General features: G+C 51.7%; 3 protein-coding genes across 5 annotated transcripts; 2 read left to right on the top strand and 1 right to left on the bottom strand.

The window, feature by feature from the left end:
* Positions 1-1,416: 1,416 nt before the first annotated feature.
* SIT1 (signaling threshold regulating transmembrane adaptor 1) lies at positions 1,417-3,160 on the top strand. Its single transcript, XM_044264293.1, is given in 5 exon segments — positions 1,417-1,461; positions 1,464-1,639; positions 1,756-1,814; positions 1,932-1,993; positions 2,085-3,160. Coding segments are annotated over 5 exon segments (576 nt in total). The 3' UTR covers positions 2,319-3,160.
* A 10,613-nt stretch (positions 3,161-13,773) lies between these two features.
* Positions 13,774-21,124, top strand: CD72 (CD72 molecule). 3 transcript variants are annotated; one of them, XM_044265421.1, is made up of 9 exons: positions 13,774-13,981; positions 14,072-14,179; positions 14,799-14,870; positions 15,465-15,554; positions 15,883-16,218; positions 18,746-18,888; positions 19,523-19,638; positions 20,357-20,503; positions 20,786-20,895. In XM_044265421.1, exons 1-8 carry the CDS (start codon positions 13,900-13,902, stop codon positions 20,496-20,498), a joined length of 1,089 nt encoding a protein of 362 aa, XP_044121356.1. In that variant the 5' UTR covers positions 13,774-13,899; the 3' UTR covers positions 20,499-20,503; positions 20,786-20,895. The 3 variants fall into 3 exon arrangements, with proteins under 3 accessions (XP_044121356.1, XP_044121358.1, XP_044121357.1); XM_044265423.1 differs by lacking the exons at positions 20,357-20,503; positions 20,786-20,895 and adding an exon at positions 20,922-21,124; XM_044265422.1 differs by lacking the exon at positions 14,799-14,870.
* TESK1 (testis associated actin remodelling kinase 1) lies at positions 21,073-25,630 on the bottom strand. The gene is made up of 10 exons (XM_044265420.1): positions 25,139-25,630; positions 24,884-25,005; positions 24,706-24,754; positions 24,054-24,200; positions 23,665-23,747; positions 23,404-23,494; positions 23,078-23,161; positions 22,837-22,926; positions 22,587-22,701; positions 21,073-22,251 (listed from the first exon to the last, which is right to left on the bottom strand). Exons 1-10 carry the CDS (start codon positions 25,355-25,357, stop codon positions 21,365-21,367), a joined length of 1,887 nt encoding a protein of 628 aa, XP_044121355.1. The 5' UTR covers positions 25,358-25,630; the 3' UTR covers positions 21,073-21,364.
* Positions 25,631-27,285: the final 1,655 nt, after the last annotated feature.

A 27,285-nucleotide genomic window follows, 5' to 3' on the forward strand; every position in this document is an offset into this window, starting at 1 on the left:
AAATAAATGAATGACCTAGGAGTGTATCTTCTTGTTCTCCCAGAAATGGAGGGGGCAGGGACAGGAGGAGAGACCCACACTCACAGGAGTTACCGTAGTCTAACTGATCTAGAGGGATCCTGGTTGCAGAGCCGTGTCGTCCAAACCTGACCCTAAGCCAGCTGGCATAGTCAACATAAACAAGTGGTTCAGGCCAGGTATAATATGATAAGTGGCCCTTGACTGATAGCTGCCTTTAGGGAATTTGAACCCATTATTGCCAGACGTATCACTGACCTCTGGCCTAAGGAACCTGAAATCCTTTTGCATCAATAGCAGCCCACGTGGTTGGGTTGTATTGAGCATCACATGTGCTCCACTTCCTGAAGGGAACAAGTGCGAAGACATGGCTCAGTTTCCAGGATGTACTGGGGTAGCAGTTTCTTTGATTCAACTAACATTTTTTTTTTTTTATTCATTTGACAGAGACAGATCACAAGTAGGCAGAGAGACAGTCAGAGAGAGAGAGAGAGTGGAGGAAGCAGGCTCCCTGCTGAGCAGAGAGCCTGATGCGGGACTCGATCCCAGGACCCTGAGATCATGACCTGAGCCGAAGGCAGCGGCTTAACCCACTGAGCCACCCAGGCGCCCTGATTCAACTAACTTTTGAGACTGACAGTTCTTGGGACAGTTTGGATAAAGTGGGTCGGGAGGGGGAGAATATAAGTTTCCTCTATGCCCTAAACTATTATACCAGTAATAATAAGAATGACAATGGTCATCTTATTTCCTACACTCAGCCTTAGGGTGTGATGGGATGTTAGGTACTAGGAAGCCTCCCCGTCTCATTCCTCTTGGTAGTATGCTCAGTGAGGAATATATTCTCTCTCATGGGTCTCAGGGTGGGAGAGAAAAGGCAGACACTCTGTGGCAGAGAGGAATCTCTGTCCTAAGGCCTGGCTTCCTTGTCTTGTTGGTCCTGCCCCATGCTACGTTGTCTCCTGGGAGTCTTCATGGGCTCACCTGCACAGTGGCACAGAAATTGCAGGCCTGCTTCTCTTCTCTGGCCAAAGAAGGTATAGGGCTGCGAGGGGTGGGGGCGGAAGCTTGGGAGATGCTGGGTGGCGCAGGTGCAGGCACAGGGCGGTGTCTTTGTTCTTTCGCTCATCCCTCCCCTCCCCCTTCCTCCCCGGAAACCAGTGACTCTGCCACCAGCAGTATTGGGGATGAACTGTGGGGGCCAGGCCTGGGGAGGGACGAGAGTAAAGGGGCCTGCAGCAGCAATCAGGCCATAAGCCAGGCTGACCCCCTCAGCGCAGGGCTTGCAGACTCAGCTCCCAGGTCAGCAGTCATGAGCAGAGGTGCCAACAGCACAGAAGTCACAGAACTGCTAGTGCCCGGTGAGCTGGGCGGGGCAGGGGCAGGGGGAGGGGTCACATGGCCCCTTGTCCCACCTGCTGGGACCTGGAGGGCTGGGCTGGGCTTGGCTGGGCAGTAACAGCCCCCATACCCTGGCGTCCACAGGAATCCCCACTGTGACTCAGGCCTGGGGATTGTGGGCCCTCTTAGGGGCTGTGACGCTGCTGCTTCTCATCTCACTGGCTGCACACTTGTTCCGATGGACTAGTGGCCGGAACAGAAGCCATCCGGGACAGGGACGGTGAGTAGGGACAACAGAGATAGGTGACTGAGATTTCCCTCTTACCCAGATGTCCCCTCATCCCTTCATCTCTGTCTTTTTTTTTTTTTTTTTTTTCCTTCATCTCTGTCTTGCAGCTCTGGAGGATCTGTGGAAGAGGTCCCCCTATATGGGAACCTGCCTTATCTTCAGACTGGTAGGGAGCTGGCAAAGGGGAGGGGCACCAAGGCCATGCACGTCCTGGGTGGGTGGGATGAGGGATGGCAGGAGGAAGAATAAGAAGCGACCAGATTACTACTGTTCCCTATCCCAGGTCGGCTGTCTCAAGAACCGGGGCCAGACCAGCAAGATCCAGCTCCTAGAGACCCCGTCATGGTGAGTCAGTTGTGGCTGAGGAAGGGGGGAGGGAAGGAAGTGAGGGCTTCTCCAAGGGTCCAGTGAATTTCTAACAGCCTTGCATCTCCAGGCTACAGAGAAAGTGATGTGCTATACCAGCCTGCAGTTGCGGCCTTCTCAGGGCCATCTCCCCAGCCCCGGAACCCCCATCAAGTACTCAGAGGTGGTGCTGGATTCTGAGCCAAAGCCCCAGGCCTCAGGCCCCGAGCCGGAGCTGTACGCCTCAGTGTGTGCCCAGACCCGCAGGGCGCGGGCTTCCTTCCCAGACCAGGCCTATGCCAACAGCCAGCCTGCACCCAGCTGAGACGGAGGAGCTGGCAGAGTGGGACGATCATCACCCCAGCCTCCTCTGCTGCAGGGGTTACTGCTACCCTGCCCCACCATGACTGTTTCCCAACCACCCCCCAAAGACAGGTAGTAAATGTCTGGTCACAGGAGGTAATGTTTCCCAAACTTCCCCTCTAAGTGAGGGAGACACTTCAGGGGAACGAGTAGGTCCCTGGTTTCTTGGGGATGGAGGAAACTATCTATTCCCCTAAGGCCCCAAGCTCCCGAGTTACTTACTTCCTGTCCTTGTGGATTTTAACCAGATCCTCTCTGTTCTGGCTCCCTTAAAGTCTATAGTTCGGTGTCCCCTCAGATACCGGAAATGGGCAGTGGTGGAGGGGGTAACCGCCTGAGAGGAGAAGGGTGGGTATTTCCTTGGGACCCCATAGTCTGGAGGGATCCTGGAACCTAGCGACCTGAGGAACCCAAGCCTAGCTTCTTATCTGAGAACACTGGCTGGAGAATACCAGCCCACATCCTGCTGCCTCTGTTATGTCCCCAAGTTTTCAAATAAAACTTCTCAGAAAGTGTTTAGATTTTTATCTAGAGGCTTCAGACCTGCAACAGGCGCTATGTGGTGGGTTTGTGAGCTTTGCTCTCTGTACAGAGCACTTCTGGGGGCGCCTTGCTGGACCAAGAGTGTCAGTGGCATCAACACTGCCAGGGAGAGTGCTAGGGGTGGAGGCTGGAGCCCAGCTCAAGCTGTACTTGCTGCTAGATCATCGTTAGAATTTGCACTCAGAGCCACCCCACTCCCATCACCTGGTGTTGCAAGCTCCCCAGCTCCTGACCCACTCTCCCCATGGCCTCTATGATTGTGCTGCCACCAGCCACAACCTCAAGTCTACACCACTTCACCCTACGGCTTCTGTAGAGGTAAGTCTGGCTTAATAGACCTTTCTGAGGTTTCAGGGCCAGAAGATAGCGGAAGCCAGGCTTCTACTTCCAAACATCTCTCCTTCCCACTCACAGTCCCAGAGAAAACCAGAGTAGGGAACTGTGCTCCTGAGCCTTACCTGGTGGTCCCAATAAGGCAGACCCTCTACACACACAGAGAGAATAACCCAAATGCCAGATCCGCCTCCGTGGACCTCAACTTGGGCCTCCCCCAGCAGAGGCGCCGGTCGCGGTAGCAACAGGCAGCTGAGGCTGTGTGTGGGAGGGAAGGCGGCTTTGGGGGCCGGGACCGGATGCGGGGAACCACTGGCAGCGGGATGTGGGGTTCAGAGGATTGCTAGTCAATTCCGCGGCCTGGGGGACGTGAAAGACAGGCTCTGTAAGAGAAGGGGCTTGGGGTCCCGCCAACCCACTGGGACGAGCCGAAAACTGCAGCCGAGGCCTCAAAACACCACCATCGCAGGACTTAACACTCCCCCTTACATCCACTCTGCCCATCTCCGGACCAAAGCCGGAGCGCCCCCGTCAGGCACATCGCAGCCTTGCCACGGCCTCTGCGCATGCGTAAAACTGCCCAGTCCACAGCATGCTGGGAAATATAGTCCCGACAGTTCCCCACCCTTACCCCCCTTAATCTTACCCGCCCCACGAGTTTAGCCCTACCCTTCGCGGAGCTGGGACCCTGTGGCTCCTAGAACGGCGTTTCGCGGTTCGCGGGACGTAGGGACTCACTAGATCTGGAGCTGGGTGCGGTTTGAACGTTATTTTCCTTCTGGTCCCTGAAGCCCGGATCTTTTACCTTCTCTCTTCTCTACAACCCTTTAATTTTTCTGTCTTACTCGTCTGTCTCCGAGGCTCGTGCCCTGGCCGAGGCCCTCAGGACTGTGTGTGTGTGTTTGTGTGTGTGGCAACGTCCTAGTTGATCCCTGCGTCTAAGAAAAAAAAAATGGGGCAGCCAGCTCCACCTCAGACATCTTCGGGGACCCCTTTGGTCAGCTCATTTCCCAAACACCTTGCAGTTGTCTTCCCTTCTGTAGCTCCAGGGGTGCTTTCCTTAGTGGTCTCCCTTCCCTGACTGGTGTAAGATCCAGCCACTAGGAATGCCCTGTTCCAGGGCGCCTGGGTGGCTCAAGTGTGTTAAAGAGAATGCCTTGGGCTCAAGTCATGATCCCAGGGCTCAAGTCATGATCCCAGGGTCCTCGAGCCCCACATCGGGCTCTCTGCTCTGTGGGGAGCCTGCTTACTCCTCTCTCTCTGCCTGCCTCTCTGCCTACTTGTGATCTTGGAAATAAATAAATAAATAAATAAATAAAAAGAAAGGAGTACCTTGTTCCTGGCATATTCCCAGGGGAAGATCATTGGGGGGAAGCCATGAGAGCCCTCTGGAGTCTGGAGCCCCAGTTTTCCCCCTCTTCCTGTCATCTCAGTTGGGAGGACTGGGGACAAGCCCAAGACCCAAAGAGGAAGGGCCTCTGGGATGGTCAAATGTTCAATGATAGAAGGTTCTTAAGGAATCACTTGTAGGGCCACCTGGGTGGCTCAGTCATTAAGCGTCTGTCTTCGGCTCAGGTCATGATTCCGGGGTCCTGGAATCGAGTCCTGCATCAGGCTCCCTGCTTGGCAGGAAGCCTCCTTCTCCTTCTCCCACTTCCCCTGCTTGTGTTTCTCTCTCACTGTGTCTCTCTCTGTCAAATGAATAAGTAAAATATTTAAAGAAAAAAAAAAAAGAATCACTTTTTAGGTGTGGGGGGGCTATGAAGCCATCCAGCCAAGAACCCCCCATCTTTGGCCTTGCTCTGTACTCTGTAAAGATGAGTCTAAACTTCCAAGCTTGTTTTGGCTGTAAAGAGGGAAACAGAGCTGGGACATGGAAAGAGACCAAGTTGTAATGACTTCATTTGGAACCTTGGATCCAGACATGCCTAGAGCTATATCTGCCTCCTGAACTTTTTGGTTATGTAAGCTAATGCATTCTCTTTTTTGCTTAAGTCATTCTGTGAGGGAAAGATCAGCACACCAGAGCCAGGAGAAGATGCTGAAACTCTGAGATCTTCCCTTATTGCTCAACTCCTCCACCAGCCCATCCTCTGCTGACTTATTTAAATGAACTATAATGCCATTTGACCCTCAAATATTTCTGATTGGTGTGTGCCTCTTGCCAGGCTTTTAAATTTCTAGAATTCTACAGCTGGGAGGAGGCAAATCTGGCCCAAACTTATACCCACTGCAGGAGCCATCCTGCCAGCCACTTCTTAAACATTTCCAGGACCAGGGACCTTACTCCCTTAACCAAGCACTTGTTTCCAATCTTTGTTTTTGAGAGAACTTTTCGGTGGGGAGTGGGGGGGACAAAATCTGCCTGTTACTTTTGTCATCAATTCTGCCTCCTGAGCTGCAATCATATAATTGCCCTTCTCCCTCCTGTACATGATAGCCCTGATAGATGGCCTAAGTCTTTTTTTTTTTTTTCCCTCCCTCCCGGAAAAAGCTTTCTAGAATTCCTTTTAGAGATATTTGCAGCTCCTCATCATTCCCACTGTTTTGCTTGAGCAGAGTCTCTCTTCAAGTGTGATACTAAGAGGTAAATAAAGTACTGGTAGGAAACTGTGGACAGTCCGTCTCTTCACTGGGCATCAAGTCTATGGGGCTTTGTTTGTAAGGAATACACTCACTTAGCCTTGGTTAAGTGAAGGGGATTTCAGATCTCAAATCATAGCCTTGCGGGGGACCTTGGTGACAGGAGTATGTGGGTCTTCCCACTCTGCTCCTCCTGTCCCATGACTCTTACAGAGTTTCTGTGTCTTTAATTTATTCCCAGTTTTTTCCTACTTTGCTAACTTGCTTCCTCATCCTCTACTTCTGGTTTCTGCTTCCTCACAACTGCTTGATATTTTCTCCTCTGTCTCATGACCTCAGTTCAATGTTTAATTTTAGGAATAGTGTGAGTACATGTTAAAAAAAAGAAAGAACTGAAAGGTAGACACCAGTGGTTCTCCACCAGAAGAGACTTTGGCCCCCAGGAGACATTTGGCAATGTGCAGAGATACGTTTGGTCTTCACAGCTGGGGAGTGCCCCAAGGTACTGATCTATAGGGGTTAGAGACCAGGGATGCTGCTGACTGGCCCACAACACACAGGTCAGCCACTCACCATACAGAATTTTGGTCCCCAAAAGTTAAAAGTGCTGAGGCTGAGAAATACTAGAATGGGGCAGGGGGGAGTAAAAGGCCATCCCCCCACCCCAATCCTACTTCTGGTTGTAGTTCACGGAGGCACTTGCTATTAATGGGTTCTGTGTTTAAGTCTTATGGTGATTATCATTCTGTCAATAATAAGAATACTTCGAGCAAGAGGATTCTAGGTACGTGCAAACCCTGGTGAAGCTCTCCCTTCCACAACCCCTCTGACAACTCCCAGCTACAGAGAATGAACTTTAAATTCGCTCTGCTGAATTGCTGGCAGAGTGAATTTCCTGCAGACAAGTTTCTGGAGAACAGTCTCAGAGCCAAGAAAAAGGACCTTCAGGAAGGCAGCAAGTCCCAGAAACAGCTGGCTTCCCAGGAACAATCAATGGCTTTGCTGAGTCTCTCCAGCTCTCTAAAAAACTAATGGTGGATTGAATTTCTCAGCCTTTGAAGCCAGGAGAATGCAGACAAACCAGAGGGCGGGAGAGACCTGCTGGAGGAAACAAATGACTCTCTGACTGAATGAGAGCCTGGGGGAGATATTTGTGAAGGTCAAACACAAAAGATTTCCCTGAACTAGAAAATGTGATATCAGAGCTAAAAACTTCCAAACATAGAGCAAAGGAGAGGACGGATACTGCTAAAACCCCAAAAAGAGGTCCAGAAAATTAAACAGATGAAATATCTCAAAACATGTGACAAAAATATGGAGATGCAAATTATGTGGTGAAAGATGGGAGACTGAAACAGTCCCAGGAGATTTAGCCTGCAAATTCTATGAGTTCTAGGAGAAGAGGAACAGGAGAGGAGACGTCATAATTAAATAATTTAACAGGGAATGTCCCTGAGCTGAAGAAATATACAGCCCCATACCGGTGAAAATTCCTGAACTCTAAGAATGAGAACATGGGGCGCCTGGGTGGTTCAGTGGGTTAATGCCTCTGCCTTCAGCTCGGGTCGTGGTCTCAGGGTCCTGAGATCGGGCCCCACATCGGGCTCTCTGCTCAGCAGGGAGCCTGCTTCTCCCTCTCTCTCTCTCTCTCTGCCTGCCTCTCTGCTTCCTTGTGATTTGTCTGTCAAATAAATAAATAAAATCTTAAAAAAAAAAAAAAAAAAAAAAGAATGAGAACAATGTTACACACATTTCCAGGCAGAAAGAAAGTTCATTTTTCTTATTTGCAACCCTGGAAGTTAAACAACAGCGAAAAGGAATGTGAGGTAATGAAAGAAAAGGCCTGCGACCGGGACCTAGCAAAGGGAGAAAGAAAGGTAGTTGAAGATTTACAAAAGTCATTCAGTATCTCATGTGAGAAATATTTTAAAGAAAAGGCTCTAATGAGACAACAAATGAATCAGAACAGACTTCAAGATGGGGGAAGGTCAAGGGAGGAGGAGAGAAATCAGTGGGATGCAACGAGCCATGAGCTATGTATTTATATCTATATTTCTACGTATGTATAACACATCACTCAAATGCTAAACACCCTTGAAACAGAAGGAACATGTTGTAAGGGAAATTCTAATAAGGACTAAATTATCTCAATAAAACTCTGGAATCAGGTAGTGAGGATAAGGTGAAGGTGAGTGTTCTAGGATCTGAGGGAGAAGGAGGAGGAGGTAGAAAGGTAGTAAAAGTAGTCTAAAGACAGTATCTTACTGAGGTGGAGAGGAAGTAGAAGATAAGTAGAGTACGATGGAAATAGTTGTTCTGTATTCATGAACTAGAACAATCATGTGCATCTATTTAAGAGAACAGGGCAAGGGATGGTAACTATGAATAGAACAACAAACTCCAAATTAACAAGGAGAAAATGGGATGAACAGCCATTCACTCAGTCCAGCAAAGGTAAAGAAGAGTTCCCAACACTGTTTACACATTTAAAAACAAGTAAGATGGAAATAAATCAAATTTATCCCTTGGTATAGGAAATATGAGTGGACTGAATTCTTCCATTAAAAGACTCTAAGACTGGGGTGCCTGGGTGGCTCAGTGGGTTAAAGCCGCTGCCTTCAGTTCAGGTCATGATCCCAGAGTCCTGGGATGGAGTCCTGCATCAGGCTCTCTGCTCAGCGGGGAGCCTGCTTCCTCCTCTCTCTCTGCCTGCCTCTCAGCCTCCTTGTAATCTCTGCCTGTCAAATAAATAAATAAAATCTTAAAAAAAAAAAAAAGACTCTAAGACTTTGTTAGAAATCAAATTCTGGTCAATATTACTTAGAAGGAAGATACTTAAAGCAAAGTGATCAAGAAAGATTCAAAATAAAGACATGGGAAAGGGATACCAGACAGATAAACAGAAGGCACTGGTAATGCTGGTATCCAAAATGGGAATTTAAGTTACTAACTGGAAGAGGAGTGAGGATTGCCTGTGAAGGGGTAGGAAGGAACTTTTAGGGAGATGGGAATCTTCTGTACCTTGATTGTGGTGAAGGCTGCATGACTGAATACATCTGTCAAAACTCATAGGACTGTATGCTTAAAATTGACAAAACTTACTGCAAGTTACAATACAGTAAAACTGGCTTCAAAAAAGTACAAAATTATAGTATTTACAAAATGTAAACAATGAATGAAAAAATAGTGAATACTGGATACTCTCTCAATTACCCTGTATCTATATATCCTCAAAATGCTATAAAGACAGCAGGCTTAAAAACAGAGAGAGAGAGAGAGAGAGAGAGAAAATAAAGGGGGTACTTATTTCAATAACTTATAAAAAGAACAAGAAACCAAAATTAATCCGGAAATATCAAAAGCTGACATGAATGAAATGGAGAACAAACAAAAATACTAAAAAGCATGAATATAAAGAATTTCTTTAGAAGGGTTAATAATTGGGGCACCTGGGTGGCTCAGTGGGTTAAAGCCTCTGCCTCCAGCTCAGGTCATGGTCCCAGGGTCCTGGGATCCAGCCCCGCATCAGGTTCTCTGCTCAGCAGGGAACCTGCTTCACCTCCCCCACCCCCCCACCCCCGCCTGCTTCTCTGCCTACTTGCGATCTCTCTGTAAAATGAATGAATAAAAATCTTTAAAAATATTATTAAAAAATAGAAAGGCTAATAAAGTAAACTTCTTATAAGCACAAAGAAAGAGAAAAAAGAGCAAAAATAGACAAGATTAGTTCTGAGAAGAAAACATGACAGAAGAAAAAACTAAAGAATCAATAAAAGGTGGGATGCATAGGTGGCTCAGTCGATTAAGTGTCTGCCTTCAACTCAGGTCATGATCCCAGGGTCCTGGGATGGAGCCTGCATTAGGCTCCTTGCTTAGCGGGAAGCCTGCTTCTCCCTCTGTCTGCCAGTCCCCTGCTAGTGCACGCTTTTCTCTCTCTAACAAATAAAATCTTTCAAAAAAGAAAAAAAGAATTATAAAATGGTGCAATCTAAAATTCCACATCAACTAACTTGAAAATTTATACATTTATACAATTTATACATCTATACATTTCAGGAAAAAATGTGAATGACCAAAACTGGACCAAGAGAAAGAAGAAAGCTTGAATAGCTCAATCTACCTTTGAAAAAACTAGAATAAGAAGGTGACTATAGAGCTACTTTTGGAAAAGATTGCATTCAAAGGACACCAGAGCTGAGTTTTATCTATTCTTTTTTTTTTTTTTTTTAATTCATGGGGCAGGGAGAGAGAAAGAGAGAGATGAGTGGGCGAGGGGCAGAAGAAGGAAAAGCAGACTCTTCACTAGGCATGGAGCCCAAAATGGGGCTCTGGGCTCGATCCCAGAACCCTGAGATCATGACCTGAGTCAAAGTCAGATGCTTAATGGACTGAGCCACCCAGGCACCCAAGTTTTATTTATTCTTCAATAATGATAATTTCCATGCCATTTAATCTAGTCAAAACTACAGGAAAAGAAGAAAAGCTCCCATATTTAATATTTAGAACCAGAATAATATAATTCAATTCCTAATAAAAATTCTAAGTAAAGGGGCACCTGGGTGGCTCAGTGTGTTAAAGCCTCTGCCTTCAGCTCGGGTCATGATCCCAGGATTCTGGGATCGAGCCCCGCATCGGGCTCTCTGCTCAGCGGGGAGCCTGCTTCCCTTCCTTTCTCTCTCCTGCCTCTCTGCCTACTTGTGATCTCTGTCTGTCAAATGAATAAAATCTTTTTTTTTTAAATGAATAAAATCTTTAAAAAAAAAATTCTAAGTAAAAATGAAAAAGAGGAAAACTGCTGAAATATAATGAAGACTTTCTACTAAAACCTAACAGCAGATATTGTTCTCGATGGTGAAATACTAAAACCACTTCCATTAAAATAAACATTTAGACAGAGGTGCCTGCTATTATGCTTATTTAACATATCTTGGATGATTTAACAAATGCAGGAAGTCCTTAATTACATTTACATTAAAAAATTTTTTTCTTAATAGATTTTATTTATTTGCCAGAGAGAGAGAGTACAAGCAGGCAGAGGAAGAAGCAGGCTTCCCTCTGAGCAAAGAGCCCAACCTGAGACTCGACCCCCTGACCCTGGGATCATGACCTCAGGTGAAGGCAGGTGCTTAACTGTCTGAGCCACCCAGACCCTCATGATGGCCAGTCTGGAAAAGTAATGTGAAGGTCAGTATTGCAAAGACCACATGTGATACACATGGGGAAGAAGGATCCCACCCTCACACCCTAGTCTGAAAAGAAGGCACTGGAAGGGAAAGCAGAGCATCATAAGGGGATGTGTAGCCACCACCAAAAGGGCTAAGGAGGACAGAGATGCAGGCCCGGCCTTCTTAACATACCCATGCCATTGTGGAAATGCAGTCTAGCTCATTCCACTGGCATCCTGGTGTCCTGAAGCCTCTCCAAGGGCCCGTTTAGGCAGCAGACCCATTGATTTTTTTTTTTTTTTTTTGAGCATATACTGGAAACTTGGTTTGGCATTTTACCTGGTGTCCAGGCTGTGTTCACTTGTGTATACTGGTTTTGAAAACTAGGGCATTGGGGTGCCTGGGTGGCTCAGTGGGTTAAAGCTTCTGCCTTCGGCTCAGGTCATGATCCCAGGGTCCTGGGATCCAGCCCCATATCGGGCTCTCTGCTCAGCAAGGAGACTGCTTCCTCCTCTTCTTCCTCCTCTGCCCATTTGTGAACTCTGTCTGTCAAATAAATAAAATCTTCAAAAAAAAGAAAAAGAAAGAAAAAGAAAACTAGGGCATTATCTACAGTTTACTGAATTCCTGCAAATGTTCCTGCAACTGATCTACGGAGAAGGGGCCCCTACCCCCAGACACCACACCCAGTCTCCTGACAGCCCGCACCGGCCCCTGCCCCCAGCTGCTCTATATGCTCCCACTCCATCTCACAGGCCCCAGAAGCCCCCAGGGAGCCACCGACTCCCACCACCGTCTGTTTTCTGGAGGAAGCCCTGATGGGGGGGCTGGGGGAGGGGACCGGCTTGTTGGAAACTTTAATTAAGCAAAGACGGTTAACAGCTGCAGGGTCACCTTAGGAACAAGTGAGCTTGAGAAAAGAAATATTTCCCTCATCTGTCCCCATGACCTTTTAAGACTTCTGCAAATGGCTCCTCATTCCCTGTCATGGTAAAAAAAAACAGCAGCCATCACAGGCACCCTTCAGCCCACAGCCCAATCCTCTGAGCTTACTCCTTCCAGCAGGCCTTGACACAGATGCTCACTGCACACAGACACCCCAACAGACCACGGAGATCTGAGGATGCCTGTTCACACATGCACACTCACATGCATGCACACACCTGCCTCTTCTTCAGGTGACAAATGTGCTTTCCTACCTCGGCGGGCACTTTCTCTGGGAGGGCTGCGTGGTGCTGTTGGGCAGAGCTGTCAGCAGACCCACAGAGCCGGGTCCAACACCTCTCCACACACCACTAGTCATACACTACAGCTGTCAGCGTGCGGTAAGCACCTCTTCCCCCTTTCTTTTTCCTCCCCACAGGTGCAGCGTGTCAAGAGGTTCTGCGGGGGCAGATGCCACCTACTGCAAGTGGGTTTTTTCCCTCCCACAGAGCCTGTCTTGTCTCAGCCCTTTTGCACCCGCAGAAGCAAGCCCTTCTAGGGTCATAGCTTGGTAAAATAATGTTAGGCAGCACCGCTGAACCACTGCTCAACGACCCTCCTCTTCCAGCCGGTTTCCCTCCCTCCCATCAGCCAGGCCTTCACCACCCATGAGGGCCTCCCAGTCCCTGGTCTTCTCCCACAAACACTCCCTTTTCCCTTGGGCCGGGGTGCAAAGGGACAATGTTGAGGCTTTTTAAGGGACAAACTTTAGGGAGGAAAGAAAAACAAAACAAAACCAAGAAAATATCAAAACCTCAGGCCCAGAGTCTGTGCGCTCAACACCTAGCCCTGCTTTGTTTCCTTGCCTCCCTTCTAAGAAGCCACTGCCCTTCTTCATCCCCACCCAATTCCTTTGTTCAGCTGCCCCCCAACCTGACCCCCCATGAGGGTGCATAAGGCTCTCAGTACTGCAGGCTTTTCCAAAAGTGCACAAGCTTGGGATTGCCCCTCATCCTTACCCCCAGCCCTAGCTTATCCCCAAGCCTGTGCCTCTCCGACTCAGTTTGCTGGCTCCAGCCCTGATGCTGGGACATAGGATGCCGTATCCAGCAGGGGACAGGATGGGATGAGGAAGGGGATGATTGTCCAAAGGTGTGATCAGGAGGGAACAAGGGTGGACAAGGCCAGGGAAAGGCTGTGGAGAGGGAATCTAGGGAAGTTTGCAGAAGAGAAATAGTGTGGTCCCAGATCCATCCTCCAAAGCACTGCCACATTCTCAGGAAGGGCTCTGGAGTGAGAACCTCCCTGTGTGTGAGACCCTCAGCAAGTCTGCAGGACTACTGCAGGAGCGGAGCTGGGTCTACCCTGAAAGTCTCCAAACTGACAGGGAAAAGAGCTCCACTAAATCAAAGGCTCCTTACCTGCAGAGAGCCCATACCTGCTGGGAACCCCAGGATGAGGAGCAAAGGCTCCTCATTAGGACCCCCCAGTATGATGAGGAGGATGGAGCTCCACTGTGGGAGATCCTCTGGGTTCAGCTGGGCACAGAAGAGCTCTGACAACACATGGATAAGCCCGTAGACAGAGAAACAGGGGCAGAGAAGAGCATAGGGAAAACCAGAGTAAATGATCAGGAAGACATGCATTTAGAGCCCAGCACAGCCCAAGTGCATCTGGGACGCATGAGGGGGGAGCACAGGCCTGAGTAGTGATCTAGTGACATCTCCAGACTCAACCCCTATGTTCCGGACCTCAGTTTCCCATCCCCTGTCCCTTTAGCAGAGGCTCAGGGATGCAGTCTGCTTCACTGAACCCATTAGTCTGACACTTGCTGACATCTTCCTCTTTTGTAGCTGGAAGTCACAGGGCAAAGCACTAAGCTGTGCAGTCACAGAAAGAGTCTAAGGGTGTGAAGGGACAGAGGGGAGAGTGTCAAGGGAAGAGTGTCAAGGGTGAAGAAGGAGGAGACAGGTGGGAGCAGAGGTGCTCAGGGCAATGGCTGAGGCTATCACCTATGCTGACCTGCGGTTTGTGAAGGCTCCGCTGAAGAAGAGCGTCTCCAGCCGGTTAGGACAGGGTAAGGGTGGAAGGGGAATCTCCTTGATTTTGCATCCCTAAGCTCCCTCATGGCCGCACCCCCACCTCCACCTTTTCTCTCCTCTTCCAGACCCAGAGACTGATGAGGATGGGGAACTCACCTATGAGAATGTGCAAGTGCCCTCAGTCTCAGGTGGGCCCTTGAGCTTGGCTTCTTCTGGAGTAGGGGACAAAGCAGGTATGGAGACCCCAAAGGATATATGTTTGACGGGGTGGGGTGTGTGTGGGGGGGTGCGTGTGTGTGTGTCTTGAGCTGGGACTCTACGGTATTCTTGAGCGGGGGAGGGGCCGTACACAATATCCCTGGAAAAGGAGGGGATGCTTACTTAGGAAAGAGAAGAATGAGCCCTGGATAAATGGGAGTCAGGTAAGAATAAAGCTCCCAGGGGCAAGGTGGAAGTCCCAGTGCGGAGACAAGGGCTCAGCGAGAAGACATGAAGGCAGCCCCCGTGGGGAGACGATTTTGAGTGGGAAGCGGGGAGTTACAGGACAGAGAAGAGGGTAGGAGAGAGGGATGAGGGCACTTTTGGGGAGAAGGTTTAGGGGTGCTGAGTAAAACCTAAAGAGAGACCCAGGAGGGAGACCCGGAAAAGTAGTAAGACCCGGAGAGACACAAGAGTCCCGGTGGAGATGCGGGACTCCGGGGAGTGCTAAGGGGGTCCCAGAGCATCTCAGGAGGTCGCAGAAGGTATCTGGGGCCAGACTGGAGAGGGAGGGGCGGAGGCGGAGAGGGTGGAAAGAAAGGGAATTTCCCGGGTCCTCCCTTCTTGGAAACCGGAGTCTCTGTGGGTCCTCAGGGCTCCAACCCGAGCAGCCAACTGCGTCCTGGAGCTCCGTGACGTCACCGGCTGCCGGGAGGCTCCTCGCGGGTGAGTCCCTCGCCCTCCTTGCGGCGTGCGCCCCCAGCGGCCCGGCTGGTGCTTCGGCGCGCGGGACGGTCGTCCCCACGACTGCGCCGACCCCGCCCGGCCGCGCGGGCTGTTCACCGAGGGCGAGCTGGCGGGATCCCAAGGGCATGGTGCTGGGCCCTGCGTGTGCGTGTCGGGTACCGAGAGTGAGCCCGGGGAGCAGCACTCTGGACTGCGCGGGCAGCCCCGAGAACCCTGCCCTGCCTCTTTGACCCCCATACCCAGATGTATCATTCCCACAGGTTGACCCAGATCCTCCCTCCTTCCCCTTTACGGTGGTCCCATTCACATACCCCCGTCCTCTGTCGCCGTCTGAGATTTAGCTCCCATCCTACCAGGTAGCGCCCCTCAATGCTTACCAGAAACGATCCAGCCCTTATTCTGGAACATCTTCCTTCTGCTACCTGCGGAAATTCACTAACCGACAAAACCCATCATACCTGCACCATATCCTCGGAGGGGTGCTCTTTCCCATGAATATCCCCCACCCACCCAGCCCCTCATTCTCTAAACTTTGCTGGGGCTCTCTGTCCTTCGTCCCACTGTCTCCCTAAGGTCGTGCAGCCTGTATGCAGTACCTCTTTCTCGGCCTGCTGCTCACCAGCCTGCTGTTAGGGGTGGCCGCCATCTGCCTGGGAGTACGCTGTGAGTATGGCTGTCCCCCATTTCACATTTACCCCAAGTCATTTTCTCCCCTACTCTCTACTCTCCCCAACAAATGCCCTTTCCCTGGGCAGCGCCCAGAGTCACCACCAGCATATCCTTAGCTTTTCAACTAGTTTCTAGTCGGGTCTATTTTAGAGTGCTGTGTCTTCCTAATCCAGTACCTCCTAAAGTTTTAGGCAGTCAGCTCTTATATTTCAGCCCGTTTTGCAAAAATTTGCAAGAAGCAGAAAAAGGACGGACGCTGAAGTCTCAGGGTGGCAGGGCACGGCTGAAGATGACCTCCAAATCTCTCATTATGGCCAAACAGATCTGCAGGTGTCTCAGCAGCTGCAGCAAACGAACAGGCTTCTGGAAACCACTAACAGCAGCCTGCGACAGCAGCTCCACCTAACGATGACCCAGCTGGGGAAGAAGGAGGAGGATCTGCAGGGGTCCAGAAGGGAAGTAGCCCAGAATAAGGAAGCACTACAGGAGAAACAGAGGGTTTGCCAGACTACCCAAGAGCAGTTACAGGCCTGCCAGTCTGAGATGGAGAAGACAAAGGAGGACTTGCAAAGTAAGGAGGTGCAGAGGATGACCTTGGAGCAGAGGCTGAGCAGCATGCGCGACAAACTGAAGCCCTTATTCACGTGCCCCTTAGAAGGTATCCACTTTGGGAGACAAGAGTTGGGAGGGTCTCTGTAAGGGATGGATTGAAGCGAGGAGACACTCCTGGCAGGTGTCTCTCTGTCGGGAGCCATTGAGTTGTGGAGGAAAGGGATAGTAAATGAGAGTGGTGGCCAACAGAAAGGAGAATCAAGCTGCATTCTGGATTTAGGGCGAGTCACCCAGCTCTAAGGCAGATCCTATAGGAGGAAGGAGGGAGACAGATGGCAATGCAGATCACACTGTTCAAAGCACCAAACCAAGTCTCTGCCCTTGATATCAATGTCAAATTATCTGGGAACCCCCTGAATTGGGATGTGGACTGTTTTTTTGCACTTTTTTCTAAAGAGAGGGTCTATAGCTTTAATTATTTCTCACCACATCTGAGATTCCCCAAGTGTTAGAAATCCTGATTACTGAGGTGCAGCGTGGCAGGTGGGGGGTGAGGCAGCTGAAGCTCTCAAGCGTGGGCAGCACTCACAATGAGGTGGGTGGGGGTAAGGTTGGAGAGAGAGCTGGCGGGAAGAGTTCATCTATTTTGAAGGCAGGAGCCCAGGCAGTATGTGGGGATGAGGGAGGGGGCCACAGAAAAGGGGAGAGGCTATGCAAGAAGCAGGCTGAGGTTCGGGGTGGGGAACCAGGCCCAAGGCAACCAGAGTGTTCAGGGCCTGGTTACCTACGGTCCAGGTTAGGCTCTGTCTAGCTCAGGGGGCATCCAGAGACTCCCCCAAGGCTTAAGATAGTGAGTTGATGTATAGACACCCCCAGCCCTTGTGTCTTTAGCCTTCTCATTCCCTGTGACCCTCAGTCCCAGGCAGTGCTGCCACCCATTCCCCTCAGCTGCACCCTAAACCCAAGCAACCTGAACTGTTCTTCTGCTAGAAGGCTGGTTCCAGACCAATCCGACCACAGCTGCCTCCTCCAGTTTTTCCCCACACTTCTTCAACCTCACTGATGCCTCCAACTCACTGTCTCCCCTTTCCTCCCTTTGCCTTGGCTGTCACTTCTCTCTCTACCCTTCTTGGCTTCTGGGGCCCATCACTTCAGCCAGTCACTCTTTTGTTCTGTTGTCCTTCTGGTGTACCAGAGGGGCAAGATCTCAACTCTGGATGAACTGCCCCCCCCCCGCTTCCGCACCCGGTGTGCCATATTATGCCATCATTCTGCTTGGTGCCACCAAAAGTCTAGTTTCAACCTCAGCCCAATACTCGGTACTGCCTGGCAGCAGTGCAGAACTCCTTACCCTACCACCCTCTCTCCCACTTTTAGCAGGCGCCCCACTCCATTTTCCACCACTGAGCCTATACATCCATTCACATTTTTGCTCACCCCCATTTTTTGCAAGGATCACTGTGACAGCTTGCTGCGTCATTTCTCCTAAACATCTCTCTCCCTCTCCCACCCATCCACTTGTCATGTGGAAGCCAGGGTAATTCTTTAAAAACAAAATCTGATCATGCCATTCCAGTTAATTAATTACATAAAAAATCATTGCATACATACTACATGTCCAAGCACTGTGTCCAAGCACTTGGGATATAGCCAGTGAACAAAACTTCTGTATGTAAAAAGCTACATTGACTTACTCTTCCCTGTAATATAGAAATTTTTTTTTTTTAAAAGCCTTAGCCTGGCTTCCAAGGTCCCTGCCTACCTTTCAGCAGGCCACTTAGCCTCTCACCCTCTTCCATTTGGCTACACTGACTTTGTATTCCTTTAGTTGCCATAGGACAGAAACTCAAGAGGGTACCTGGGTGAGGACATGAGACAATGTAGACGGAAGAGAGGGAGCTGGGGAAGGAAGGAAGGATCTTTGAGTGTCACAGGTAGGATTCCTGGAACAAAGCAAAGAGACAGGTGGGTTGGGATCAGGAGCACAGATTGGTGTATGGGTTGTGAAAGAAAGAGGGATGTTTATTGCTTAGTGATAGCCAGGAACAGTGGAACAGAGAAGAGAGTTTTTGGGGTGCAAGGGAGGGAAACGGAGAGAGTTCACATCAAGTGTCTTGACAATTTCAGCAGAACAGGAACCAAGGTTTTTGCTTGTGGAAGTGGAGAGAGAGGGAAGGAGGTGGCTAGCAGCTTGGATGGTGTGGGCAAGTTTTGAATATGCAGCGAGGAATGCTTTAGGGAGCGATTAAAATGATTATGAGGTTGATTGAACACTTACGGGGGCCCAGGTCAGGTCAACCAAAGTGTAAGGTCGGGGGGGGGGGGGGGGAGACTGCAATCATTCAGAAATTGGGACTAGTACCACCACCCTATTAAAATAAACCTCCCAGACTGTTAAGGAGTGCTGTTGTGAATATTAAAGACTTTTTACTAAATATGCATAAGAATGGCATTACCAGGGGAGGCCAAAGACAGATTGCAAAGGTGAAGGGCTAGAAGCCAGTGAAGGTGCTGGGACTAGACCAAGGGGGACACTGTTAGCAACCAGACTGAGGAATCATCACTTTTGTCCCAAATGGGGAGATCTCCCTTCTGGGTCTGGGCTATGCTGTTACATTCTTTCTGGTTTATAGATTCCTGCTGTCCCATGGGATGGATACTGAATGAGAGGAGCTGCTTTTACATCTCATACATGGAGAGAAGTTGGGGGGAGAGCCAAAACTACTGTCAATCTCTGTCCTCCGACCTGGCCACGTTCAGTGACCTTTCTTATTTTGTAAGCATCCCCTTATTCGCAGACTGTAGTGGGTACTGTTGGGCGAAGGGATATGTGTCAGCGGGTCAGGAATGGCGGTGCACACAGGGCACGCGTTCCTTTTCCGGCAGCTTCTCAGCACAGTGCTCCAGGCGGCCCCTACCAACTGGCCGGAGTTGGCACGAGAGTTGAAGCTCATGAACTATCTTTACTTGAACCTGCTTCTCATCTCAGCTTTCTGGTCAACTCTCCAGGGCTGCTTAACAGCGTCTTTGTCTCTCATGGCCTCTCAGGCAGAGGTCCCATATCTGGGGGGCTGGATTGTTGGGACTGACTCCTTATGACCACAGCAGTCCATGGAATGACTCCTCTTTCAAAGGCTGGCAGAGATTCTTCACCAGCTGGGGGGTGAACTGAAGGGCGAGCTTATATCTGCAAGGTGGCACTTGAAGGCCACGGGGACAGGTCCCCAAGGAGCTGATGTCTCGTGCCAGTCATAAACGTCCTCTTGTCAAAGCCGAGACCTCCCCATAGTGCTCATTTTCTTTCATTGGCCCACATTCCCCTCTCCCTACACCACACCCCCGTCCTGGCCCCTCGCACTGGAATATTTCTCATCATTCTCCACATACCTCTCCTCTGATTCTCCCCTCAGGTTACAAACTACAACAGCGCAAGTAAGATGTTGATGCAAATTAGCCCACCTGGTTCATTTTGGGCTAATTACAGCTTTGCTAAGAGGTGGCATGTCGATGGCAAACGAGGCACTGGGTAAGTCTGTTAGGATTTCTGGGCATACTCAACCCCATAGCTCCTTCATATAGACATAGTAATGAGATTCTCCTCCTGTTCCCAAAGTTTTGGGAGGTTCTGCTCCCAAAATTCTTTCACAAGTCAGTATTGTAATTGCCTACTTGTCTGTTTCCTTTACTTAAAACTCTTTAGGACAGCCTTCTTCTCTGGCGCCTTTCCAGTACCTGGCAGTCCCAAGCACTTTTTAAAGTTACTAGGTTGGGACTTATGTTGTTTTTCTCTCAGAGGGAGAAGCTGAGGCTTTAGCTAGGACTTCACAGCTCATGAACCCCGGCATTCAACTTCCCATCCCTTGACAGGGCTACCCAAACTGAGATGGCACTTTCTCAGTCAGGGCCTCTTGGGGGCACTATAGTTACCCCTATAGTAAGGGAGGGAGCAGTGGGGCAACTTTGAAAATCAACTCCAGGAACCCTGAAACAAGCAGTTATCTCCTATGATCCCCATGGAGTTTCCAACTTTAATATTTTGGGTGACTTTTTTCCTCCTCTGGTTCTAAAGCCTCTGAGTTAGAGTAGCCATCTGTCCCTGAACCATACCCAAACATGGCCTTAGGCAGGCAGGGCAAATTAAGACTTCATTGTGGTTAACGCAGGGCAAGGGGAGCAAGGGAAGCCAAGGCAGGGTGGGAGAGGAGAGGCAGGCCTTGTCCCAGTTCTACCTCACCAATCTTTAGGTATTATAGTCAAAGCTCAAGCTGTTATAAGGTACAAAGCAGTTGGCCAAGAGCACAGAAGCATGACTGTACTTCTCTTCTTCCCTGCATCTGTGAGATGACAGCTTTCAAGCACCCGGATAGGGACCACTTTTTGCCCTGAGTCGGGTAAGCATGACCACCCACTGAGGCATGGGAGTTGGGGAGCAGGGAGGGAGAGGAACTCAGAGCAGGGGCTCAGAAGCCAGAGGTTAAAACTAATTCCTGAGAGCGATGGTCACCTCCATAGCCTTCAGGGTCTTGGTCTGCTTATGAAGGAGGGTGTTTAGCTGGAAAGTTCTGGAACTGAAGGGAAGCTGGGGGTTCGGCTGTCCAGGGAGGTAGGAGGAGCTGGATAAATGTTCTTAGCAACAGTCTACTGCGGACCTCACTGGTACTTTACTCTTACAGGTACTCATGCCAACAGAAGCCTGCACCCCTCACCCTAACTGCAGTTTGCAGGCCCTAAAATCATCTCCCTCTAGCATTCTCTCACCCTGCCTGGGCAGTGCCTAGCCAAGGGCTGATCCATGCCCAATACTTCTAGCTAGCCTGTTGCCTGCTTCAAATCCTGCCTCAGCAGCTGGACTGTTCCTGGGAAACTGGCGAAGCAGTCACAAGAAGAGATTTTGGCCTCTCCAAGAAGTTCTCATAGTGGCACTGTAGGGGGGTGGAGGAGGGCGCATGGGCTGAGTGGATAGGGGCAGCCCGGAGCCAGCCAGGCAGTTTTATTGAAATATTTTTAAATAATTTGCACGTGTTAGTCTCATGTATCAGCAATGCTTTGTCTGGTTCAGTGATCGCCCATGGGAGAGCAGGCCCAGGGGCTAGATAGGAAATGTTCTGTCCCTTGAGTCCATGCTGAGGTTCCCCTACATGGGGAGAACAGCCGGTCAGCCCTGTCAGGGCTGGCACTGTCCAACGTGTGCTCTGTCCTCACAGGGCATCCTGAAGGCCAAAGCTGGAGGCCAGAGACCACAGGCCCCACTGCTAAGAGCGCGCCCCGGGCAGCTGCAGGCCGGGTGTGGGAGGCTTGGCATGGTGCCCTCGGTGGCAGAGGAGACTGCCCGCCTCACAGTTCAGGTTGCGGTAGCGGGCAACAGCTGGTGTGGGGCGGGGGCACATGGACAGGAAGCCAAAGCTGAAAGGGCCAAGACAGCAGCCAGGGCAGGGCAGCCCCTCATCAGACTCCCGGGGAGCTGAAGGGGGTGGCGAGGGTTCTGTCCGCTCCAGGGCTGCCGCCCGGGGCAGGCTATGCTGAGCCCGGTTCCACGGCTCCCCAGCCCAGCCTTGTGGGGAGTTCACCACCACAGCTGGGGGGTTGTTGTTAAGGGCAGGTCCTGATCTAGGGGACCAGGGCTGGGAGGCCGAGGAACAAGTGCTGATGAAGTTGTCTGTGGCCACGGCCAGGGGCAGCTGGGGAGCTGGTCCTGGGGGTTCTGGCTCAGGGCTACTGCCCTCACACTCCATTCTTTCTTCAGACGAGGGGCCCATACTGGGAGGGCCAGGACCTGGCAGTGCTGTCTCCATACGTCGGGGGAGCTCAGGGGATGATGGGAGCGAACGGCAGCGACGGGCAGGTGTCCCAGGCTGGATGAGGGTCTCTGGAGTGGTCACCAAGGGCAGCTGCGAGGAGGGCAGTGGTGATGGTGGAACAAGGGGCAGGGGGGTAACTGGCTTGCTAGGTGTGTCCAACAGCTTGATCTTGCCTCCCCGGAGGTCTTCCCGGAGTGAGAAGGGATTGACTCGAGTCAGATTGTCCCCCCAGCTGGGGGGTGAGTCTGGTGATGGGGGCAGGAAGAGGTCTGATCGGCTTCGGGAAAGCCGAGGGTCTGGCCTAGGAAGGGTGGCAGAGGGACCCCCTCTTGAAACAGACCCTGTAGACAGAGAAGTCTGTGGTTACTGTTCTCAGCGTTGATCATGGCTCCTTGAGGCCTCATTATTCACCAGGAGGCTGGTGGGACTACAGCTTACAAAAGGGAGTCCCACTGGGTATTTTAGACAAGGGGAGATGTCACCTCTAGCTCTCCTTCACCTCTCCTTTCCTTCTTCCCCTCTCTTGGTTCTAGAATTTTAAAATATTTTATTTAAGATGTCCTTTCACAACCCCCGCCCCAACCTTCTCAACTAATAAATACATTTAGTCTTAATCCCTTGAGTTCTAAGGAAGAGGCAAAAAGAGTTTAGCTGTGTCAAGGTCATGCTCACTTACTCTGATTGTGTGTCAGGGAAGCTCTGGTGAGGGGGGCTGGCTCAGGCAGCTGCTCCAGGATCCATTCCAGATGCTGGGTGATTTCAGTGAAGGGAGCACGAGTGCTAGGTTCCATCTGATGGGTAGAGACAGGGATAGCTTCACTCAGTGCTCCAAAAGAGAGTCCCTACATTTTCTTCCCACCACCTGGAGCAGGAAAGCCTTGCAGCTGATAGATGGGGGTGGTGGGCAGGGAGAGAGAGGCTCTTACACTGCAGCAGTGGATGGCCAGGAGCAGGAAGGGCAGTGGGCAGTCATCCCCTACCAGGGTCCGGAAAGCAGGCACATCCAGGCCAAAGTCCTGCAGGGACAGAGAGAAGGGGCCTTCAAGTCAGCCTTCCTTGGGTTCTCCTTCTAACCCCAATCAGGACCTTAACCTCCAGGGAACCCTCCTCAGTTATAAGCTGCCCAGTCTGGAGCTCCCCCTTTTCGAAACTGGAGACATTATTCACCTCAGTTCGGGGTAGGTAATCTGGGTCCGCAGGTACTCGTGCAATGAGCTCACAGAGAACAATACCAAAGGCAAAGACATCGGCCTGGGGGGAGGAGAGAATGTCAACGGGAGGAACTGATGGTTTTCATGTCAGAATTTTGTCAGAATTTGGGGGAAGTCAGGATAGTTTCATGAATTGGAGGGGTCCCTATGAGGGGGCAAGGGAGGATTTGGGGGTCTCCTCTAAATATTCAATATGGCTATTGAAGAACTTGGGATGGGGCCCTATGAAAGTATCGCAAGGGTCTCTGGAAGGCCTTGGAATCTGAAGGATTGATGTCTTACCTTCTCATCATACAGCTCACCCCGCAACACCTCTGGAGCCATCCAGTAAGGTGAACCTACCACAGCCAATGGCTCCTTTCTTGCCCCTTCCCTGCAGGGGTAGGGGCAGAGTGATCAGAGACATCCCACTCAGATAACCCCCCTAAACAAAAGGGGATGAGGTCAGCCCCCTCCCCACTCCAAAGGATATGTCTCTGGGGGCTTCATTTAGATAGGGACCTTCTAGAAAGTTTGGGGGGGGTACAAGGGCATTCACCTCACCTATACACAGGAATCTTTTCAGCCAGCCCGAAGTCACCCACAACAGCCGTGAAGCCTCGGTCTTCCCGTCGGATCAGACAGTTCTGATATACATACAGCATCCCCACACACCCATCACCTTCTGTTTTCTGTTCTCCCAATATATACCCCAAAGCCCTGTCACTCCAGAGTAACTCCAACCCCCTCTGATCTCGGTTCTCCAGTGCACCCCAATCTTTAAACATCATCACTCCAAATATAGCATGGTACTCTGCCCCTCAGAGCTCCCCGTCATCCCAGTCCCCATTCTCCAGGGCCTTGCTACTCTGGACATCCTAACATGTCTACTATCCACACTCCAATCCACACTTGAATCCCCTTTCATGCCTCCACCCACCTGGCCAGCCTACCTTGGATGTTAGGTCTCGGTGGAATACACCTTTGGCATGCAGGTACCGCAGGCCCCGGGCAATGTCCAGAGCCAGGCGGAGCCTGACTGGCCAGGACAGGGGTTCTGGGGAGCTGAGCAGCTGTTCCAGGGTCCCCCCATTCATATACTGGGGTACAGGGGGAGAAGGGGAATCAACGTCAGGGTTTCCGCCTGTACTCTACGTCTCCCACTTATAGGCCAGGGGACACTAAGGAGGATCACAAAGGTCAGAAGGGGGAAGTCTGTGCTCTAGAGTCTCCCACTCACGTTCTAGGGCTGTCCTTCCAAGACATGTGCAACTATTTAAATTATTAAGTTTAAATAAAATTAAACATTTAGTTCCTCAGTCATATTTCTACTGGTCATATTTCTACTGCTCCCTAGCCACATGTAGCTGCAGAACATTTTCATCACTGCAGAAAGTTCTACTGGACAGTACTTGTTAAAGCGCATATAGAAAATGTGACCAATGGAGGAATTTTATTTGTGGTTAGCCCAAAGGGAAGTTCAGGGAAGCCTCTCATGGGAGGGGGTCCTGCTGCCTTTCATTATTCCTTAGCAAATGCACTGGGCGCTGACACTCACTCCCCTTGGTGATGGTGGGGGTCCCCTCTTTCCTGGCCCATCCTCACCTCTGTAAGAGCGTGCAGCTGCCCCTGGTGCACACAGACCCCCATGAACCTGGAAGAGGATGAAGAAGATAGGAGGGTAGGCTTTAAGAGTCCAGGCCCCTCTGCAGTTCCCACTTTTCCCGCGGGATCTTTCCTTTTCTCCCAGCAAGCTTCTCAGCTAGCGGCTGGGGCCTCTCACCTTAGGATGTTGGGGTGTCGGAGCCGGTTCATCAGCTGCACCTCCCGTAGCGTGTTTCCCCTGTTACTGGGGAGTCTGTTCATTTTCAGCACCATGACTTGCCCTGACTGTCGGTGCCTAACCTGGGGGCGGCATAGGCTGGCGAGTCCCGGGCAGATATGCCAGGTCGCGCGGGTCGTCCGGGTCTGGGCCCCTTAGCTCCAGCCTCGCGTCTAAGGCTCGGTCCCGCCCATCTGCCCTCTCTGCTGATCCTACCTTGTAGACCTCAGAGAAGAAGCCGGCCCCGATCTTCTCCGCGCAGTGGAAATCGTCCACGCGCGCCAGGCTGGAGACGGCGCTGCGGAGAGCCCGGTAGGAGGAGGGGCGGCCCCGGCCCGGGCCTCCACCCGTACTCCCCGGTCCCGGGGGCCCCTCCCCCGGCGCTTCTCCCGGCCCTGGCCCAGGGCCCCGCAGTGGGGGCCGTTCCCCGGCCATGGCCGGGCCCCCAGCCCGGGCCTGCCTCACATGGCAGGGTCCCCGGGGCCCGGGCAGGCCGCGCTTGCCATGGGCGTGCGCCGAGCCCGATCCGGGACGCCGGAGCTCCCGCTCCCGCCCTGGAGAATGGAAGATCCGCGGCAGGTCTTGGGCCCGCCCCCGCCGCGCCGGTTTTCAGGGCCCGGGTAGACGCCGCTCCGCTTCGCTCTGCGCAGGGCCTGGGCCTGGGCCTGGGCCGGGCTGTGGCGGTGGCTCTCCTGGGCGCCGGCGGGCAGGCGGGCGGGCTCCCCGCAGGCGGAGGCGGGCTGGCGGGCGGGCTGGCGACCGCTGCTCCGCTTCGCCGCTGGGGCTCAGGCTCCGCGGCCTGCCGGGGGCGGGGCTGAGCCGGGCCTCCGCTTAACTCCTTCCAGCCCGGCCCACGGGCAGCGGCCACGCCCCCTCAGGTACGCAACCCCCAACCGGTGGCCGCGACACCCTAGGCGTGTGGGTCCGGGACGTCGGGACCAAATAAGTTCAGGCCCGAGCTGAATAACTGAAGGAAATTATGGGCTGATTGTGCGTACGCGCAGCTCAAACGTCTTTTAGCTGCCCTGGGAGTCCTTTCTCTCCTCCCACCCTCAGGCCACTGTTTGAGGAAAGCCGGGCTCAGGAAGCCGCCGGATTCCTGGACTCCGACGGCCAGCAGGGCAGAAAAGTAGACCCTTCACGGCCAGCCACAATCGGAGGTAGCCCAGCAACCTGCCTACCTGCCTGGTCTCCGCTCTGGCCCAGCCTGCCCATTTCCCAGGTCTCGACCCCAACACCTCTGGATTCCCTGACACTTTCCCCTTCTCGGGCGGTGGTGATGCCTCAGGCCTATATAGTGAGCCCGCGGCCCGCCCGTGCCTGGTGTGGCCCCACACCTCCTTATTCCATCCCGCCTCCCTCGAATAAAGTTCTAAAGAAGAAAGGTGTATCCGCCCGGTGACCACCCAGCCTGAACCTTCCTCTTACTCTTTCCTCCAAACGGCCCTATCTCTCTGCAGAGAAGCCTCCACCTGCCCGGAAGCCCCGCCTTCCGTGGGATTCCGCCCCCTCGGCAAAAACCCGCCCCTCCGGGAGACTTCCCTTCGGAGACCCCTCTCCTCCTTAGTGAGACCCTCCCTTCAGAGGGACCATTCCTCAATACGATACTGCCACCGTCAGTGTGTGCCAGAACCCCTCAGTGCGACACCCTTCTGTCTGTTCCTCCCACACAATGAGACCCCACCTCTCGGAGTGACTCCACGGGTCATTGTGACCCCGCCTTTCAACGTGACTCCTCCCCTCAGTGTGGCCCAGCCCTTATCTGTGTGACCTCTCTCAGGAGGTTCCGCTCTCCACCAAGTAGGAATCTGGTCTGCCCCCTCAGGCTAGAGGAGAAGCTGCAGCTGGTCTCTTTTTTTTAAGGGGGCGCTGGGCCCTGAATGCGCACGCGCTGCGCACAGCCGTCCCCAAACGCTTCCGGTTCTCCGCTGGCGAAATAGCCAATTATCGCCAGGGATGAGTGACGTCTCTGGATCGGACGGACGCCTACCGGGCAAGCTATTATGGGCGGCACTGAGCAGCTCGCCACCTAGCGGCGGAATGGAGGGCGGCGGGAGTGGGCGCTGCAAGTTTCCGGAGCCAAACGCGCTGGGATAGAGCTTGAGGGAGCAAGGCTGAATTCTTATAAAAAATTCTCACTTAAGACTGAATTCTTTTAAAAAATTCTCAAGTACTGCATTTCTATTTTTGTGGTAAGATGGAAAGGAAATTTATACAAGCCCAGTCCGCATCCGTGTGGGTGCTCGCCTTCTGACAAGAATCCTGTTTATGAGAGTTGGAGCCGAGTTCTATTTAATTGTCCAATTTTATTGAGTAGAGAAAAAACCAGTCTTAGATTACAAACGGTGCCCCAGGGTGGAGAG

This window comes from Neovison vison, chromosome 9 (genome assembly GCF_020171115.1).
Source record: "Neovison vison isolate M4711 chromosome 9, ASM_NN_V1, whole genome shotgun sequence".
NCBI classification, from domain to species: Eukaryota; Metazoa; Chordata; class Mammalia; order Carnivora; family Mustelidae; genus Neogale; species Neogale vison.

What these genes read in the sequence shown, in the direction of transcription:
- CD72 (XM_044265421.1), top strand. Translation starts at nt 13,900, where the DNA reads ATGGCTGAGGCTATCACCTATGCTGACCTGCGGTTTGTGAAGGCTCCG. An exon ending in TGGAGTAGGGGACAAAGCAG is followed by an intron (nt 14,180 to 14,798) that starts GTATGGAGACCC and finishes GTGGGTCCTCAG; the next exon opens with GGCTCCAACCCGAGCAGCCA. An exon ending in ATTCACGTGCCCCTTAGAAG is followed by an intron (nt 16,219 to 18,745) that starts GTATCCACTTTG and finishes TCTGGTTTATAG; the next exon opens with ATTCCTGCTGTCCCATGGGA.
- TESK1 (XM_044265420.1), bottom strand. Translation starts at nt 25,357, where the DNA reads ATGGCCGGGGAACGGCCCCCACTGCGGGGCCCTGGGCCAGGGCCGGGA. An exon ending in AGCTGCACGCTCTTACAGAG is followed by an intron (nt 24,201 to 24,705) that starts GTGAGGATGGGC and finishes CCTGTACCCCAG; the next exon opens with TATATGAATGGGGGGACCCT. An exon ending in TGGCCATCCACTGCTGCAGT is followed by an intron (nt 22,702 to 22,836) that starts GTAAGAGCCTCT and finishes TCTACCCATCAG; the next exon opens with ATGGAACCTAGCACTCGTGC.